The sequence below is a fragment of the Chelon labrosus genome (genome assembly GCF_963514085.1).
Source record: "Chelon labrosus genome assembly, chromosome: 2".
Taxonomy (NCBI): Eukaryota; Metazoa; Chordata; class Actinopteri; order Mugiliformes; family Mugilidae; genus Chelon; species Chelon labrosus.
The window spans coordinates 3,662,611-3,681,112 of record NC_140338.1 but is presented as its reverse complement, the minus strand read 5'-3'; the positions used below and the strand labels follow the sequence as shown (position 1 = coordinate 3,681,112).

Genomic DNA, 18,502 nt, shown 5'->3' with positions numbered 1-18,502 from the left:
TGACCCGACACATCTCTGATCTGGTGACACTCACAACCCAGAGATCTGTTTCTGTTCAGAATAGATATGTTGACTGGATTCATCTTCAAATGTTTATTATGAGAGGCTTCTGATGTTTAGATCGTTTGGATATTTGAGACCTCGTCTTGTTTTGTACAAACTCCATGTAATTTATATGATTAATCTGAATATTAAATGAATAATTTTGACCTAGCTTTAGACCCTGAATGTAAGTTTATTTGATGTTTATGATTTTTAAAATGTTTTATCCGAACTGCTGTTAAAGTAGAAAACTTGTAAACGTTCATGTTTGAAAATGCAGACACGCGTTTTTGCAAAAAAAGTTTTAATTAGTATTTATCAGTGAATCTGTTGTTTATTTTTCATCATGAAACATCTTTTTTCATTATCTGAATTTTCTAAAAACATGTAAAAGAATAAGAAAATAAATGTGTAAAATAAAAAAGAGAAATTGACGTAAAATAAATATATTTTTACCGAGACACCTTCTTTGCACTTTGTTTGCACTCTGCTCCTGGACAATAACAGTGAAGTTGAATCAGATCTTATCTAGTATATTTTAATTATTTATTGCAAATACATTTTTATAATTTTCTGTATATTTTATTCATTTAGTGCAAAAACAAAAGGGAAAAGCATAAAGAAACATAAAATATAAGCTATGTAAATATAAAAACAAATATAAAGTATAGTAATTTAAATAAAGAAATAACAATTATTTATTTTACAGATTTTCTTCTTCGCTCCTGTGACACTCCTGTTGGAGCACCACACCTCCTCCTGTCAGGTGAAGATGGAGGGAGTGGTCTCCTCCTCGCTGAAGCTGGTGAGACCTTCACTGACCTCAGTTCATTAATGTCTGACGTCTGGTTCCTGCCCCTGAACGCATCGTGCGTCTGTCCCAGAAACACCAGGTGGAGCTGATGGAGCTGACCAACCAATACCAGAGCAGGATCACAGGTGATCACATGACTCATCTATTCATCAGATCTGACAGGTTTCGTATGAGGAGTCAAACACAGCTGACTACAAATGTCCACAGCGACCCCCAGAGACTGACGGCTTCCCATCGAGTCCACCTGAAGACTTTTTAATAGTCACTAAACCGTCCTGCTGCTGAGAATCATGTGTTTCATAAGTTGTGCTGGAGATGTTCATCAGGTAAACATGTTGTTAATCAATAAACTGGATCAGCCATGCTGGAAAAACAGAAGTTACATGTAACCAAGGTTCTATGAGGGAACAGAATCTGAGAGGCGCTCAGGAAAAGGTTGATTGTTGTTGCTTTTCTGTCATCGTTCGTTACACATTACTACGACCTGTCAGGTCTTTTCCCACCTGCTTTAGCCTATGACTCCCTCTAGTGGTCGACTGAGGCAATGCATCCATGGCAGATTGCATACAAGCCAATTAAATCTCGTTGCTTCCAACCCGCATGACTCTCATTCACTTCTCAGCCAAAGGATTCCTCCGCAGACACTTTGCCTCCTTTCAGGCCGTGTCCGACCCACTTATGTCTCTGCGTCCCGCTCGGGGAAGACTTTTCCACGGCATGGACCCCCTTTATGATCGCTTGCAATCATCTAATTATGTCTAATATGTGTTGAGATAAGTGACTCTGGAGGAAAATGTTTGAGCCTCAATGGCGGAAGATTCATAGAGCATGACGTCAGGCACAAGTTCATTCATTTAATCAAAAACAAATGATTTAATGTAACTGAGTTCAATGATCTTATCAATAAAAGCTTCATGAGACTTAAGAGTTCCAACATTTTGAGGCTGTTGTTGAGTTAGCGTCCACTTTATTTAAAGGTTTCACACACAGAAGGATGTACCTAAATGTAAATCGTGTTGCTCTGCAGGTATGGGTGAGAGCAACTGTGCCTGGAACAGAAGATTGCTGCTGCACAGAGACACTATATTAGCAGCGGCAGCTATTTATAAAGGTGAGATCTTCTGTTAAAAGACGCAAACAATGATGTCACAGTCAGATAAAAACAACTTGTCTTCCCAGAAGCTCTGTGAGACATAACTCAATGAACACAAAAATACACAAAACAACCACAGAAATGAGCGTAACAACCAAAGCATGATTTTATATCAACCTCAAACTGGTGAATAACAATTTCAGGTGATACAAAAGAAACAGAAATGTGCCTAACGACCAGATAATGATGCTAAACTGCCACAAAGAAATGTGAAATGTGACACAAAACTGAACGCAAAGAGACAAATAATCCCCAGAAATTCATACAATTATTTGAGTATTTCAGTGTAATATAATACTGACCAGAAAAGTGATGCTTAATGACTCATAAAGACACAAAATCACTGAAAACCGATGTCTAATGTCCATAAAATGACTAAAGAGAGACAAAACAACTCACTAAAATGAGCATAACTGACTCCAGTAACACATATAACGATCAGAATATGATTTAAAACAACCACAAAGAGATGTCAAATGGTCATAAAGGGACAGATAATGCAAAAAGATCAGAGAAACACATTTAATGACCAAAACATAGACATAAAACAGTCACAGAAATGGGCAAAAAACAGAAGATGATTCAAAATAACCTCATGGAGGTGAGAAACAACAACAGAGACATGAAACAGCCAAAAACAAATGTATCAAAACAGTAACATAAAGTCTAAACGGATGTCTGTTCTAATACAAACTGATTGTTCCTCATTGTGACATATTTTTGATACTTCTGTTTTCTGATGATCTGGTGCTTGTTGTTCATCATCATCATCCAGTGAACCATCAGACTGAAATAGACCAGGAACTAAATCTGTTTTTCTAAACTCTGTCCGTTTGTAATGTTTCAGAGATGTATGGGAATGAGGACGGTTCCCTTCCCGCCACCTTTGAGATCCTCTACATGATTGGCTGGAAGCCTCATGAGTCACAGGTAAGACCACCTGGCGCAGCAGACGAGTTCATCACCGTCCACGATGTACGATCCAGTCTGTGATTCTGTTCACGTCCTGTTGGAGGAAAGATGATGTCGGGCTCCACGTTTAGCTAACGTGTCCTAGTGGTCATTTGTGGTATTGCAACAACAACAATACAACCCTAAAAAAAACTAACCCTAACCCTCAGAAATCATAAATATATCTATTGTGTGGACCGTGCTAGCTCTTCTTGCTACATCTGGGTTAACTTGACGGTCCGAGTCGCTATCAGCGTGGTGAATTTGGTGGTAATGTTAGCTTAAATAATCTTAACCTACACTAGCTAACATAAATTTTAAACCAGCTAATACTGGCCTAAACTAACCAACGTTAGCCTAAACCAGCTAACGTGCATAAACTCCCGTCCACATATAAACCAATTCTCTGGTCGCCCATGTCTTTGTGGCTGACAGTTGCCTAGGTAACCCTCTTGTATATTTCCCAGTGAACCAAGTAGAACATATAAATATACCTAGTGCGTGGGCTGAGCTAGCTCTTCTTGCTCCAAGCTGCTATCATCATGGTGGATCTGGTGGTAGGAACCAAAATGGTGGACGGTGTTTCCTTCAGGTAAACGTTTGAGTCACGTGTCAATCAACTGGATCAGTGGCTCCCATTGGTTTGAGATTAGTTCAACTTGGTACCGCCCACTTCATGTCTCTTAAGGGTTTTTTTTCTCCATCATCACTGAATTAAATCTTAGATGATGGATAAAGTCATAAACATCATCTGAGTGTTGAGTTTTCTTTCCTTTCAGGCCAAACCAGCGAAGCGAGGATCGGCCACCGCGTCGTTTGCAGATTTGTCGAAGATCAGTCGGCCGACCGACACCAACAAGTCCTAGAGCTGAGGAACGGCGGCCGCTCTGTACATAACACATCTAATTTAAAAAATGTTTTGTAGCCTGTTTAACTCTGTGCTGTATTACTTTCCTCTGGAATAAAGGTGAAAACCACAGGAGCTGGTGACTCATTGACCCGCAGATAAAACATGGTCAGAGTTTAACCCTTATCAATAACAATCGAACAACAGAAATTGTATCAAGGCGCTTTACAACATCCTGTCTGAAGCCCGGCCTGAGACAGGGACACGCAGCAGTTAACATGCTATACAGTAATAGCACAGAACTGCATGACTAGTAGTAGATAAGAAGTTAAGAGGACAAAAGCTCTGTGCCAGAGAAAAGAAAGTGGAGGATGTGAGAGAGAAGAGAGTAGAGGACACGTGCTCAGTGCATCGTCCCCCAGCAGCCTACGCCTATAGCAGCATTACTAAGTGATGGTAAAATTAGCAACGGTGTTGATGCTGCTAAATTTATTTATTTCCGGTGTTACATTCGGAAACTTTAATATCAGGCTCAAATGATGTAACCTTTTCTTTTTGATTTGACTTTTGTCGAGTTAAATACGACATGACCAACTTTTAATCTGTCGTTTAGTTTTAGTTACTGCGGGAAAAGACTGTTTCAGCTCACTATTATTCATTATCTCTTGAAAGTTGGATTTACCGCCTACATTTAAAGGTGACAGAGAATGAAAAAACGTTTTTACCTTGTCTTAGTTGAATAACGGTAGTCTGCCCGCATTCACGAACATACGAAAAGTGCTAGACATTCTGAACATCTCCGTTTCATAGAAATTCCTCCTTTAGAAATGTCAGCCAGAAAATGGCCCAATCTGAACAACGGATACATATTACGTAAAATGCATCTCACTGCCCCCCCACTCTCATTCAATTCCCTCCCCTTCAAAATAATTTGCATACATCCGCCCTCTCGCCTCCAACGGGAAGTACATTGCAGCAGTGCTTGCGGAGTTCAAGGCGAAATGGCGAGTCGCGTTCCGAGGTGTGCTCTTCCAGGCTGTGCAAACTTTCCATTACATTCCCACCGAAAGAAACGCACGAGATGCGTGGCTGCTGTTCATTTATAATCGGATTCCAACTACATTCAACCACAGACTGCTACTTCGTTTGTGAACGGCAGTCTATGGCGAAAGATAAAATATTTTCTGGTCCCGATCGACTTGTGCCTTGGATTATACATATGTTGTTTTTCAGAATAAAAAATGATTTTACATGTCAAGAATGTCACAGTTTGTCGCAAGATAGTTCAGTAAAACGCTATGGAAAATACGTAATTAAACGAACTACAAGTCCCGCATGCTGGCGCGTACAGAACCGACCAAAACTCCCTTCGGTAAGTAGAGGGGCGGGACTTCGGCTCTCTATAGCGAAGTTTACATTCTTTTGAGTGGCAGCAAATGCAGCCAATCAGCGTCAAGTGCTTGCATTTCATAATGAGGTTGCCAGTTAAGCCCGAAGGGGCGCCAAATAGGTGCAAAACCACGCGTTTAAAATCCCCCACCCTAATATAGCTTTCTGAGAGAGGTTTTTAGGAAGCTTCTAAGGCATTACAGACCCAACCAAATGTTGTCTGCATGTCACATCACAGATCAAGGATAAATACCCCGTTCAATCATTCTATGTCACCTTTAAGACTTCCTCTTTCAAAGGAAAGTCACTTCTTTATTGCTGTGAATCAGACGCTTGCAGGCAGCGGAGATGCTGCTTTACAAACTCTTAGTCTTAGTCGTCACTGGACGCTGCTGTTTGGCCTCAAATGGTAAGAAAACCTGCATAACAGTACTAGAGCTTAGGATTCACTCTTCATTTATTAAAAACTTAATTTATCTTAAGTTAAATTGGTCTTATTATTTCAATCATTAACAGAAAACTGCAATTTTAAATAAAAGCTTGAGTTTATAGATGTTTTATTTGTTCACAGATGTCATTTTCACGTCAGTAGTCCAAGGATTTAATGTGGAGCTATAAAGTTTTTTTTTTTTCTACATTTCTTCATAAAATGACTCATCAATGGACTTTCACACAAGTCCTGAAAGCTAATGTTGACCAAACACATAAACAAAAATATTAGACGGTCAGTTTACTGAGGAAAATGAGCCAATGTTACATATCAGTGAGTTCTAGATGACTGGTATTTAGGTTTTTATCAGGAACTTAAAAGACTTGGAGGAAATGTCTTTGAGAAACTCAACAAGTCCAGATGTCTTAGTTTCAGTTTGTTCTTTAATTTATACCATGACCTGAAAGACCTTCACAGATTTATTGTCGTCTTTTGGCAGATATGCTAGAGGTGGTCGCAGCGCAGGGGAAGACAGCTACACTCCCCTGTCCTCATGAGAAGGGAGATGTGGTATGGACTTGTTTCATAAACGGTCAACAAGTGCCTCTGGTCTCTGGACGCTACAGCTCCACAACCAACAACGCTCTGGTGATCTCTAAGGTGGAGAGCTCTGATGAAAGGTTGTATCTGTGCAACAAAAAACCCACGGTTTTTCTGAAAGTGCTGAGAGTGACCACGGATCCCAACATTGTGGATCCAGGAGACGACAGCCAGGTTCTAGTCCCTGGATCGAACCACACAGAGACCCAACAACCCTCTGACTGGTGGAAAATCCCTGTCGGCGTGGTGATAGGTTCTGCTCTGGTCCTGTTGGCCGTCGTAAGCTCGGCCAAGAGACAACCTGACATGGAGGAGGTTGCAACTGAGGTGGTTTACAGGGAGATCAGAGAGAACCTGGGTCAGGACCTGCTGAGACACGACAGCGAATGTGTTTACTCTCTAATCCGCAACAGACGGAAACCAGTCATTGACCGGACACATCTCTGATCTGGTGACACTCACGACCCAGAGATCTGTTTCTGTTCAGAAGAGTTTTGACTGGATTCATCTTCAAATGTTTATTATGAGAGGCTTCTGATGTTTAGATCGTTTGGATGTTTAAGACCTCGTCTTGTTTTGTACAAACTCCATGTAATTTATATGATTAATCTGAATATTAAATGAATAATTTTGACTTAGCTTTAGACCTTGAATGTAAGTTTATTTGATGTTTGTGAGTTTTTAAAAATGTTTTATCCGAACAGCTGTTAAAAAATTATCCAGATTACTTTGGTAGAAAACTTGTAAACGTTCGTGTTTGAAAATGCAGACACGCGTTTTTGCAAAAAAAGTTTTAATTAGTATTTATCAGTGAATCTGTTGTTTATTTTTCATCATGAAACATCTTTTTTCATTATCTGAATTTTCTAAAAACATGTAAAAGAATAAGAAAATAAATGTGTAAAATAAAAAAGAGAAATTGACGTAAAATAAATATATTTTTACCGAGACACCTTCTTTCACTTTGTTTGCACTCTGCTCCTGGACAATAACAGTGAAGTTGAATCAGATCTTATCTAGTATATTTTAATTATTTATTGCAAATACATTTTTATAATTTTCTGTATATTTTATTCATTAAGTGCAAAAACAAAAGGGAAAAGCATAAAGAAACATAAAATATAAGCTATGTAAATATAAAAACAAATATAAAATACAGTAATTTAAATAAAGAAATAACTATTATTTATTTTACAGATTTTCTTCTTCGCTCCTGTGACACTCCTGTTGGAGCACCACACCTCCTCCTGTCAGGTGAAGATGGAGGGAGTGGTCTCCTCCTCGCTGAAGCTGGTGAGACCTTCACTGACCTCAGTTCATTAATGTCTGACGTCTGGTTCCTGCCCCTGAACGCATCGTGCCTCTGTCCCAGAAACACCAGGTGGAGCTGATGGAGCTGACCAACCAATACCAGAGCAGGATCACAGGTGATCACATGACTCATCTCTTCATCAGATATGACAGGTTTTGTATGAGGAGTCAAATACAACCGACTACAAATGTCCACAGCGACCCCCAGAGACTGATGGCTTCACAACGAGTCCACCTGAAGACTTTTTAATAGTCACTAAACCGTCCTGCTGCTGAGAATCATGTGTTTCATAAGTTGTGCTGGAGATGTTCATCAGGTAAACATGTTGTTATACAATAAACTGGATCAGCCATGCTGGAAAAACACAAGTTACATGTAACCAAGGTTCTATGAGGGAACAGAATCTGGGAGGCGCTCAGGAAAAGGTTGATTGTTGTTGCTTTTCTGTCATCGTTCGTTACACGTTACTACGACCTGTCAGGTCTTTTCCCACCTGCTTTAGCCTATGACTCCCTCTAGTGGTATACTGAGGCATCCATGGCAGATTGCATACAAGCCAATTAAATCTCGTTGCTTCCAACCCGCATGACTCTCATTCACTTCTCAGCCAAAGGATTCCTCCGCAGACACTTTGCCTCCTTTCAGGCCGTGTCCGACCCACTTATGTCCCTGCGTCCCGCTCGGGGAAGACTTTTCCACGGCATGGACCCCCTTTATGATCGCTTGCAATCATCTAATTATGTCTAATATGTGTTGAGATAAGTGACTCTGGAGGAAAATGTTTGAGCCTCAATGGCGGAAGATTCATAGAGCATGACGTCAGGCACAAGTTCATTCATTTAATCAAAAACAAATGATTTAATGTAACTGAGTTAAATGATCTTATCAATAAAAGCTTCATGAGACTTAAGAGTTCCAACATTTTGAGGCTGTTGCTGAGTTAGCATCCATATTTAAAGGTTTCACACACAGAAGGATGGATGTACCTAAATGTAAATCGTGTTGCTCTGCAGGTATGGGTGAGAGCAACTGTGCCTGGAACAGAAGATTGCTGCTGCACAGAGACACTATATTAGCAGCGGCAGCTATTTATAAAGGTGAGATCTTCTGTTAAAAGACGCAAACAATGATGTCACAGTCAGATAAAAACAACTTGTCTTTCCAGAAGCTCTGTGAGACATAACTCAATGAACACAAAAATACACAAAACAACCACAGAAATGAGCGTAACAACCAAAGCATGATTTTATATCAACCTCAAACTGGTGAATAACAATTTCTGGTGAAACAAAAGGAACAAAAATGTGACTAACGACCAGATAATGATGCTAAACTGCCATAAAGAGATGTGAAATGACAAAGTGACACAAAACTGAACGTAAAGAGACAAATAATCCCCTGAAATTCATACAATTATTTGAGTGGCTCAGTGTAATATAATATATATATATATATACGGACCAGAAAAGTGATGCTTAATGACTCATAAAGACACAAAAACACCAAAAACCGATGTCTAATGTCCATAAAATGACTAAAAAGAGACAAAACATCTCACTAAAATGAGCATAACTGACTCCAGTAACACATATAACGATAGAATATGATTTAAAACAACCACAAAGAGATGTCAAATGGTCATAAAGGGACAGCTAACGCAAAAAGATCAAAGAAACACATTTAATGACCAAAACATAGACATAAAACAGTCACAGAAATGGGCATAACAACCAGAAGATGATTCAAAATAACCTCATAGAGTTGAGAAACAACAACAGAGACATGAAACAGCCAAAAACAAATGTATCAAAACAGTAACATAAAGTCTAAACAGATGTCTGTTCTAATATAAACTGATTGTTCCTCATTGTGACATATTTTTGATACTTCTGTTTTCTGGTGATCTGGTGCTTGTTGTTCATCATCATCATCATCCAGTGAACCATCAGACTGAAATAGACCAGGAACTAAATCTGTTTTTCTAAACTCTGCCCGTTTGTAATGTTTCAGAGATGTATGGGAATGAGGACGGTTCCCTTCCCGCCACCTTTGAGATCCTCTACATGATTGGCTGGAAGCCTCATGAGTCACAGGTAAGACCACCTGACGCAGCAGACGAGTTCGTCACAGTCCACGATGTACGATCCAGTCTGTGATTCTGTTCAGGTCCTTTTGGAGGAAAGATGACGTCGGGCTCCACGTTTAGCTAACGTGTCCTAGTGGTCATTTGTGGTATTGCAACAACAACAATACAACCCTAAAAAAAACTAACCCTAACCCTCAGAAATCATAAATATATCTATTGTGTGGACCGTGCTAGCTCTTCTTGCTACATCTACCCTGACGCTTCGAGTCGCTGTCAGCGTGGTGAATTTGATGGTGATGTTAGCTTGAATAATCTTAACCTATACCAGCTAACATAAATCTAAACCAGCTAATACTGGCCTAAACTAACCAACGTTAGCCCAAACCAGCTAATGTTAGCCCTAAACCAACTATCATTAGCCTAAACTAACCAATGTTAGTCTAAACCAGCTAAAGTTAGCCTAAACCAGCTAATACTGGCCTAAACTAACCAACGTTAGCCCAAACCAGCTAATGTTAGCCTAAACCAACTATCATTAGCCTAAACTAACCAACGTTAGCCTAAACCAGCTAATGTTGCATAAACTCCCGTCCACATATAAACCAATTCTCTGGTCGCCCATGTCTTTGTGGCTGACAGTTGCCTAGGTAACCCTCTTGTATATTTCCCAGTGAACCAAGTAGAACATATAAATATGTCTAGTGCGTGGGTGGAGCTAGCTCTTCTTGCTCCAAGCTGCTATCATCATGGTGGATCTGGTGGTAGGAACCAAAATGGTGGACGGTGTTTCCTTCAGGTAAATGTTTGAGTCACGTATCAATCAACTGGATCAGTGGCTCCCATTGGTTGAGATTAGTTCAACTAGGTACCGCCCACTTCATGTCTCTTAAGGTTTTTTTTTCTCCATCATCACTGAATTAAATCTTAGATGACGGTTAAAGTCATAAACATCATCTGAGTGTTGAGTTTTCTTTCCTTTCAGGCCAAACCAGCGAAGCGAGGATCGGCCACCGCGTCGTTTGCAGATTTGTCGAAGATCAGTCGGCCGACCGACACCAACAAGTCCTAGAGCCGAGGAACGGCACATAATACATCTAATTTAAAAAATGTTTTGTAGCCTGTTTAACTCTGTGCTGTATGACTTTCCTCTGGAATAAAGGTGTAAACCACAGGAGCTGGTGACTCATTGACCCGCAGATAAAACATGGTCAGTTTAACTCTTATCAGCGTTTTCACTGACTATTACTTTCAATTTGTGTAATTATAACCCTTTTCTTGATAGATATGAATCTTTTAAGTCACTCAGAAATGATGAGACCTGTAAAACTAGGGTCTATGACTTCCTGTGGTTTACAGTCGCTATAACAGAAAGTACTTTTCACACATTCACTCCTCCCTATACTGTCACACAGCTAAGACCAGCAGAAAGTCATCATTCTTCCTTCCACATTTGAAGGCGTCACTTTCACCAACAAGAACGTCAACCTTTCACTTATATTTGGCCTCATCTGACCTTCACATTAACATCCATCCCAATCTGATCACAAGTGTCCAGGTTAAAGTCCAAGGTGTGAACAGAGGTGGTCTGGGACACATGTGACCTCTTTCCTTTGGTAGTGTGAACACACAATGAGTCTTGGGTCACATTAAAGACCACCTACTCAACAGAGCTGATTTGTGGAAGAAATAAATCTAAAATTAAAGGGGAACTACTGTTTTTTACAACCTGGACCTTATTTCTGGCATAAAATACGGTTGTTTACTCACCCATATAACTTTTGTGTAATTTGTATTCCTTCGGGAGATAATTAGATCCTCCTATATATATAGTGGGAGTGACTGGGGCACCGAAACGCAGCCTCTAAATTACACATTATCTGCCGGAAAACTTGTTAATTTCACCAATATTTTGTTGGTTCATCCACAACCTCAGAATTGGAAAAATATTCAGCCATGTTACGTAAAAAAACTAGCAGCAGCAAATTACAGGTAAACAAGCCAACCATCACGGGTACGCGCGGCGCTCAGAGATGACATCATCCAGGTCAGAAGACTTCATCTGGGGTCTGAAGGTCAATCTATAGATCGGGTTATGTACAATAACAAAATATTGGTGAAATGAACGAGTTTCGCGGTACATAATGCGTTATTTAGAGTCTGCGTTTCGGTGCCCCAGTCACTCCCACTATATGGATATACGCTGATCTAATTATCTCCTGAAGGACTACAAATTACACAAAAGTTATATGGGTGAGTAAACAACCGTATTTTATGCCAGAAATAAGGTCCAGGTTGTAAAAAACAGTAGTTCCCCTTTAATGTGTGAGAGATTTTGCAGCTTGTTCCAAAGTCTGGATCATGTCCTCAAGTCAATAAACAGCTGTTCAGAGCTCCATTAGAGACAGAAGCAGCAGGGGGAGGGGAGACAGGGACACGCAGCAGTTAACATGCTGTACAGTAATAGCACAGAACTGCATGACTAGTAGTAGATAAGAAGTTGGAGGACAAGAGTTCAGTGAAGAAGAGGATGTGAGAGAGAAGAGAGTAGGGGACACGTGCTCAGTGCATCGTCCCCCAGCAGCCTACGCCTATAGCAGCATAACTCAGTGATGGTAAAATTAGCAACGGTGTTGATGCTGCTAAATGTATTTATTTATGATATTACATTCTTTTGCAGACGATGCAAGGTTTTCCTTTTGATTTGACTGTTGTCGAGTTTAATACAACTCGACCAACTTTTAATCTGTCGTTTAGTTTGAGTTACTGCGGGAAAAGACTGTTTCAGTCCATTATTGTTTATGTGTCAGATTTACCGCCCACATTTAAGACTTCCTCTTTCAAAGGAAAGTCACTTCTTCTTTACTGCTGTGAATCAGACGCCTGCAGGCAGCGGAGATGCTGCTTTACAAACTCTTAGTCTTAGTCGTCGCTGGACGCTGCTGTTTGGCCTCGAATGGTAAGAAAACCTGCATAAACTTAATTTATCTTGAGACTAAAGGCTCATTGATCTTATTATTATTTCAGTCAGTAACAGAAAACTGCAATTTTAAATAAAAGCTTGAGTTTATAGATGTTTTATTTGTTCACAGATGTCCTTTTCCAAAGGATTTAAAGTGGAGCTATAAATTTTTTGCGTTTGTAATTTTTTTTTCTGTATTTCTTCATAAAATAACTCATCAATGGACTTTCACACAAGTCCTGAAAGTAGACAAAGAGAACGCAAACAAACACATAAAACAGAAATAGACAGGTCAGACGGTCGGTTTATTGAGGAAAATGAGCCAATGTTACATATCAGTGAGTTCTAGATGACTGGTGTTTAGGTTTTTGTCAGGAACTAAAAAGACTTGGAGGAAATGTCTTCGAGAAACTCAACAAGTCCAGATGTCTTAGTTTCAGTTTGTTCTTTAATTTATATTTTTTAGTTTTTTAGTTTTATTTTTTAGTTCTCTATTTTTATTGTTGATTTTTAGCTCTTGTTATATTTATGTATGATTGAATGCCTGTACATTGCTGCTGCAACAGAGGAATTTCCCAGTTTGGGATTAATAAAGAAACTATCTATCTATCTTATATCATGACCTGAAAGACCTTCACAGATTTATTGTCGTCTTTTAGCAGATATGCTAGAGGTGGTCGTAGCACAGGGGTCGACAGCTACACTCCCCTGTCCTCATGAGAAGGGAGCTGTGGTATGGACTCGTTTCAGCAACGGTCAACACGAGCCTCTGGTCTCTGGACGCTACAGCTCCACGAACAACAACGCTCTGGTGATCTCTAAGGTGGAGAGCTCTGATGAAAGGATGTATCTGTGCAATAAAACAAATAAGGTTTATCTGAAAGTGGTGAATGTGACCACGGATCCCAACATGGTGGATCCAGGAGACGACAGCCTGGTTCTAATCCCTGAATCAAACCACACAGAGACCCAACAACCCTCCGACTGGTGGAAAATCCCCGTCGGCGTGGCGATAGGTTCTGCTCTGGTCCTGTTGGCCATCGTAAGCCTGAGACTCTACACGGCCAAGAGAAAACGTGACGTGGAGGAGGCTGCAGCAGAGGTGGTTTACGAGGAGATCAGAGAGAACCTGGGTCAGGACCTGCTGAGACACAACAGCGAATGTGTTTACTCTCTAGCTCAGAATCCAATACAGACGTGAACCAGTCATTGACCCAGAGATCTGTTTCTGTTCAGAATAGATGTGTTGACTGGATTCATCTTCAAATATTTATTATAAGAGGCTTCTGAAGTTTATATCATTTGGATATTTGAGACCTCGTCTTGTTTTGTACAAACTATGTAATTTATGTGTTTAATCAGAATATTAAATAAATGTGACCTAGCTTAAGACCCTGAATGTAAGTTTATTGATGTTTATGATTTTTAAAGTGTTTTATCTGAACAGCTGTTAAAAAATTATTCAGATTACTTTGGTAGAAAACGTTCATGTTTGAAAATGCAGACACACTTTTTTGCAAAAAAAGTTTTAATTAGTATTTATCAGTGAATCTGTTGTTTATTTTTCATCATGAAACATCTTTTTTCATTATCTGAATTTTCTAAAAACATGTAAAAGAATAAGAAAATAAATGTGTAAATAAGAGAAATGAATGTAAAATAAATATATTTTATTTTACCTTCTTTGCACTATTATTATTTTTTATTTTTTTATTTTATTGGCTCTGCTACTGGCCAATAACAGTGAAGTTGAATCAGATCTTATCTAATATATTTTAATTATTTATTGCAAATACATTTTTATAATTTTCGGTATATTTTATTAATTTAATGCAAAAACAAAAGGGAAAAGCATAAAGAAACATAAAATATAAGCTACGTAAATATAAAAACAAATATAAAATATAGTAAATTAAATAAAGTTTTGATTTTATTTAATTTACAGATTTTCTTCTTCGCTCCTGTGACGAGACGCGAAGGTTGATCATGTGACCGCGTTGCCATGGCAGCGCCTCCTGTTTACGGCTGCCTCTCTGTGCTAGCTAGCTAGCTAGTCGCGGTCAACATTAGCTCGTGTCTCTCTGGAGTCTGCGCAGAACTTCACGATGGTGAGTAAACTTTTATTTTATAACGTATACAAAATGTCGCTGGTTCGCACGTGAGCTTAGCACCGGCGGATAAACAGCCTCGTACTTTGACCGTGAGCCGCGGTGAGCTAACGGCTTGCTAACGGAGAGCTAGCATGGAGCTAACGGCGTCGCTGTGTTCTCTGCTCAGGCGCCAAAGAAGAGCAAGAAGTCCGGGAAGGGGAAGTCCTCCTCGGTGGTGGACGGCGTGTCCACGGAGGAGATGTCCAAGGATCAGGTGAGAGCTGCGGCTAGCGCGGCTAACGTTAGCCCCGGTGCTCGCGGGCGCGGGGGGGGGGGGGCGGAGGCTGGTAACGGTTTGTCTCTGACCCGCAGCTGGAGGAGCACATCATCCGCCTCCGAGAGGAGCTGGACCGGGAGCGAGAGGAGCGGAGCTACTTCCAGCTGGAGAGGGACAAGATCCAGGCCTTCTGGGAGGTGTCCAAGAGGAACCTGGAGGAGACCGAGGCCGAGCTGAGGAACCGCAGCAGGGAGCGGGAGGAGGCCGAGGAGCGCCACCGGGTGGAGATCACGGTGAGCTGCACTCATCTATACACTCATCCTTTCATCAGTCATATATTTTTCCTGGAGATCAAACTCTCCTCCCTTGCTTCCCTCCTCCTCCTCCTCTTCCTCCCCCTCTCCTCCTCCCTGTCTTCCTTCCTGTCCTCCCTCCCTCCGTCACGTGACCTCAGGTTTACAAGCAGAAGCTGAAGCGCGTCCTGCTGGAGCACCACACCTCCTCCTGTCAGGTGAAGACGGAGGGAGTGGTCTCCTCCTCGTCGACCCAGGACCAGAACAGGAGGTCGGAGCTGAGTCAGCGACGGGACCTGGGAGGAGTTCAGTCTGGATTCAGGGAGAAGAGGCTCCACAACGAGGCCTCCGTCAGGGAGCTGAAGCTGGTGAGACCTTCACTGACCTCGGCTCATTAATGTCTGACGTCTGGTTCCTGCCCCTGAACGCATCGTGCCTCTGTCCCAGAAACACCAGGTGGAGCTGATGGAGCTGACCAACCAGTACCAGAGGAGGATCACAGGTGATCACATGACTCATCAGATCTGACAGGTTTCGTATGAGGAGTCAAACACAAATGTCCCCCCCCCCCCCCTGTAGAGATGGAGGTCCGGGCCCAGCAGCAGCTCCAATCCCTCCTGGAGGGTGAGGAGAGGAGGCGCAGGCTGGCGGTGGAGGAGGTGGAGGAGAGGATGAGGAGCCGCGTGGAGGCTCTGGTGGAGGATCAGGACCGAGCTCTCCGTGGAGCTGAGGAGTATTTCTCCGGCGTTCAGACCAAACTACTGTCGGACCAGAAGCTGCTGAAGGTGAAAGACCGGTGGTTCTGATCCGCCTCAGGCTCCAGACTCCTGATCTCACCGGGTTCTGGTTCTGGTTCTGACAGGAGGAGCTGGCCGAGGTCCAGAAGCGTCAGAGCCGAGCGGAGAAGGAGCTGTCGGCCGCTCAGAGGGAGAACCAACGCCTGACGGAGGCTCTGAACGAGGCTCGCCTCCAGCTGCCCCAACTTCAGAGGCGGCTCCAGGAGCACGAGGAGGCCAAGGCCCGGGCGGTGGTGAGTTCACACCAGCAGGAGGCAGCAGAGGCAGACCGGACTAGTTTAAATAACTCATGAGGCGTCTGATGGTTGACAGGTGAGTCGAGCTCAGGTGAAGCTGATTGAGAAGGAGCTCAGAGACCTGACGGTGGAGCACGAGCTGCTGCTGCAGGCCTTCGACAAGGTAAACCTCCTCCATCATCATCATCATCATCAGTACTACAACAGAACTGTTCGACCTCACTGGACGTTGTGCCGTCGACAGATGGAGCAGGAGCGCGACGAGCTGCTGAGGAGGCAGACGGACGCCATCTTGGACGTCCAGCAGAGGAGCAGCATGAAGGAGATGCTGCTGGAGAGGAAGATGGCGGCGCTGACCCAGACTCTGGAGAAGAAGCAGGCTCAGCTCTGCGCCGCGCTCTCGGCCTCCAACGTCGACCCGGCGGTGGGCAGCAGCGCCGCCAACAGGCTGGAGGTAGAACCGCGGATCGTTGAGGCGACCGAAGACAACCGGTCCCCCGTCTTAACGTCTCTTCCTCTGCTTGCAGGAGATCCTGGAGTCTAAGCAGGCGGCCATCGGCGCCCTACAGGAGGACCTGGCCAGAGAACGTCAGGTGAGTGGTCCCACGGTAGTTTCTGCTCAGGTTCATGTCGCTGCAGCTCAGGTGGATGTTTGATCTGCAGGAGTACGACGAGCTGCTGCACACCTGTACGGAGAGGCTGAAGTCTGTGGGCGTCCCTCTGCACGACTTCAGACCCTCAGACCAGATCCTGAACACAGCGACCCCCAGAGACTGACGGCTTCTCACAACGAGTCCACCTGAAGACTTTTTAATCGTCACTAAACCGTCCTGCTGCTGAGAATCATGTGTTTCATAAGTTGTGCTGGAGATGTTCATCAGGTAAACATGTTGTTAAACAATAAACTGGATCAGCCATGCTGGAAAAACACAAGTTACTAATGTAACCGAGGTTCTATGAGGGAACAGAATCTGGGAGGCGCTCAGGAAAAGGTTGATTATTATTGTTGTTGCTTTTCTGTCATCGTTCGTTAAAAAGAGACAAACCAGAAACACAAACAACCAGAGACAGAGACATCTTCGGAGGACTGTTTGTGTTATTGCTGTTATTGCCAGAAGGGGGAGACAAAGCTCTGCACTGTAGCTTTAAATTGAACCGAACGAGTCACGGTTCATCACTTACAGACTCAAACATCTCATCTTTTCCGTATATCGTCATGAAATGTTGAACAGAAAACAGGTTCGTTAGCGTCAAAACAACAAAGAGTAAAAACAGACAAAAACACAAAGTACGTTTTTGTTTGACATTTTGACGCTCAGACAAAGATCTTCTCTTCAAACTCTTCAACATATTTCATTATTTAACAGTTCAAAGCAAACAAGAGCTGAAACAGAAGACCGTTCTAGTTCCCTTCATGTTTCACCACACAGTTGGTTTCTGTCAGCGTTGAAGATCACGTCCCTGATGTCCATGAAACTGTCTCCTGATGGTTCGTCCACTCAGGAAGAGACGATCAGTGTTGACCAGAGACTGTGAAGGAAGAAACCTTTGGAGACATAAAGTGGGCGGTACCAACCAAGTTGAACTAATCTGGACCAATGGGAGTGACTGATTCAGTTGATTGACACGTGGCTCAAACCTGAAGGAAACACCGTCCACCACTTTGGTTCCTACCGTCAGATTGGACCTTTCGTTGGACCTTCTAATTGGTCCGCTGACCACCAATCAGAAGGCTCCTTACCCTGTGTCAAGTCACTTCCTGTGTTACTGTTGCTAGGTCAGACAAACAAAATCCGACTCTCCTCCGTGTTCACAGCAGTAACGCAGGAAGTCAGGACTTGGGAAAAGGTAGAAGCCTCTAACTGGTGGTCAGCTGACCAATCAGAAGGGCAGTGAAGGGTAAATCCACCATGAGGCGTCACTGACGAAGCAACCAGAGTCTGGGACGTCCACTAGAGACCCACTGTCAACTACATGGACATGGACGAAGAGAGAATCTCTTCAGAGAAGGACGATGGGTTAATAAATGCTGAATTGTATTTAGTAGAAGTGGAATCAAAGATGGCCGCCGCTGACTGACGAAGTTTTCTAGTTTCCAGGTTTTGCTTCTTGTCCAACTGACTTTAAACTGTGATGACTGTCCTGTCTCTTTAATAAATAGACATCTGGGGGGAAAATGATTATCTTTTTCTTGTTCGTTTGTTGTTTTTTGTTGGCGAAACAATG

The 18,502-nt window shown here is 42.4% G+C and overlaps 4 protein-coding genes across 5 annotated transcripts in view; all 4 read left to right on the top strand.

Moving 5' to 3' along the window:
* Positions 1-18,502, top strand: part of LOC311501147 (E3 ubiquitin-protein ligase TRIM21-like) — a 233,948-nt gene that overhangs the window by 149,401 nt on the left and 66,045 nt on the right. The gene's annotated exons all lie outside the window — the stretch shown is intronic.
* On the top strand, positions 1,169-4,123 carry LOC311501341 (arginine-hydroxylase NDUFAF5, mitochondrial-like). Its single transcript, XM_084563105.1, has 4 exons — positions 1,169-1,182; positions 1,884-1,967; positions 2,857-2,939; positions 3,740-4,123. The coding sequence occupies exons 2-4, from the start codon at positions 1,886-1,888 to the stop codon at positions 3,824-3,826; spliced, it is 252 nt and encodes an 83-aa protein (XP_084419231.1). The 5' UTR covers positions 1,169-1,182; positions 1,884-1,885; the 3' UTR covers positions 3,827-4,123.
* On the top strand, positions 12,346-14,035 carry LOC311501292 (uncharacterized protein). The gene is made up of 2 exons (XM_084563016.1): positions 12,346-12,580; positions 13,243-14,035. The coding sequence occupies exons 1-2, from the start codon at positions 12,520-12,522 to the stop codon at positions 13,782-13,784; spliced, it is 603 nt and encodes a 200-aa protein (XP_084419142.1). The 5' UTR covers positions 12,346-12,519; the 3' UTR covers positions 13,785-14,035.
* On the top strand, positions 14,299-18,444 carry LOC311501179 (dynein regulatory complex subunit 4-like). Of its 2 annotated transcripts, XM_084562870.1 has the most exons (11): positions 14,302-14,691; positions 14,861-14,947; positions 15,046-15,243; positions 15,405-15,611; positions 15,691-15,745; positions 15,823-16,028; positions 16,106-16,273; positions 16,353-16,439; positions 16,521-16,730; positions 16,804-16,869; positions 16,940-18,444. In XM_084562870.1, the coding sequence occupies exons 1-11, from the start codon at positions 14,689-14,691 to the stop codon at positions 17,051-17,053; spliced, it is 1,401 nt and encodes a 466-aa protein (XP_084418996.1). In that variant the 5' UTR covers positions 14,302-14,688; the 3' UTR covers positions 17,054-18,444. The 2 variants fall into 2 exon arrangements, with proteins under 2 accessions (XP_084418995.1, XP_084418996.1); XM_084562869.1 differs by having other exon boundaries at positions 14,299-14,691; positions 16,353-16,730.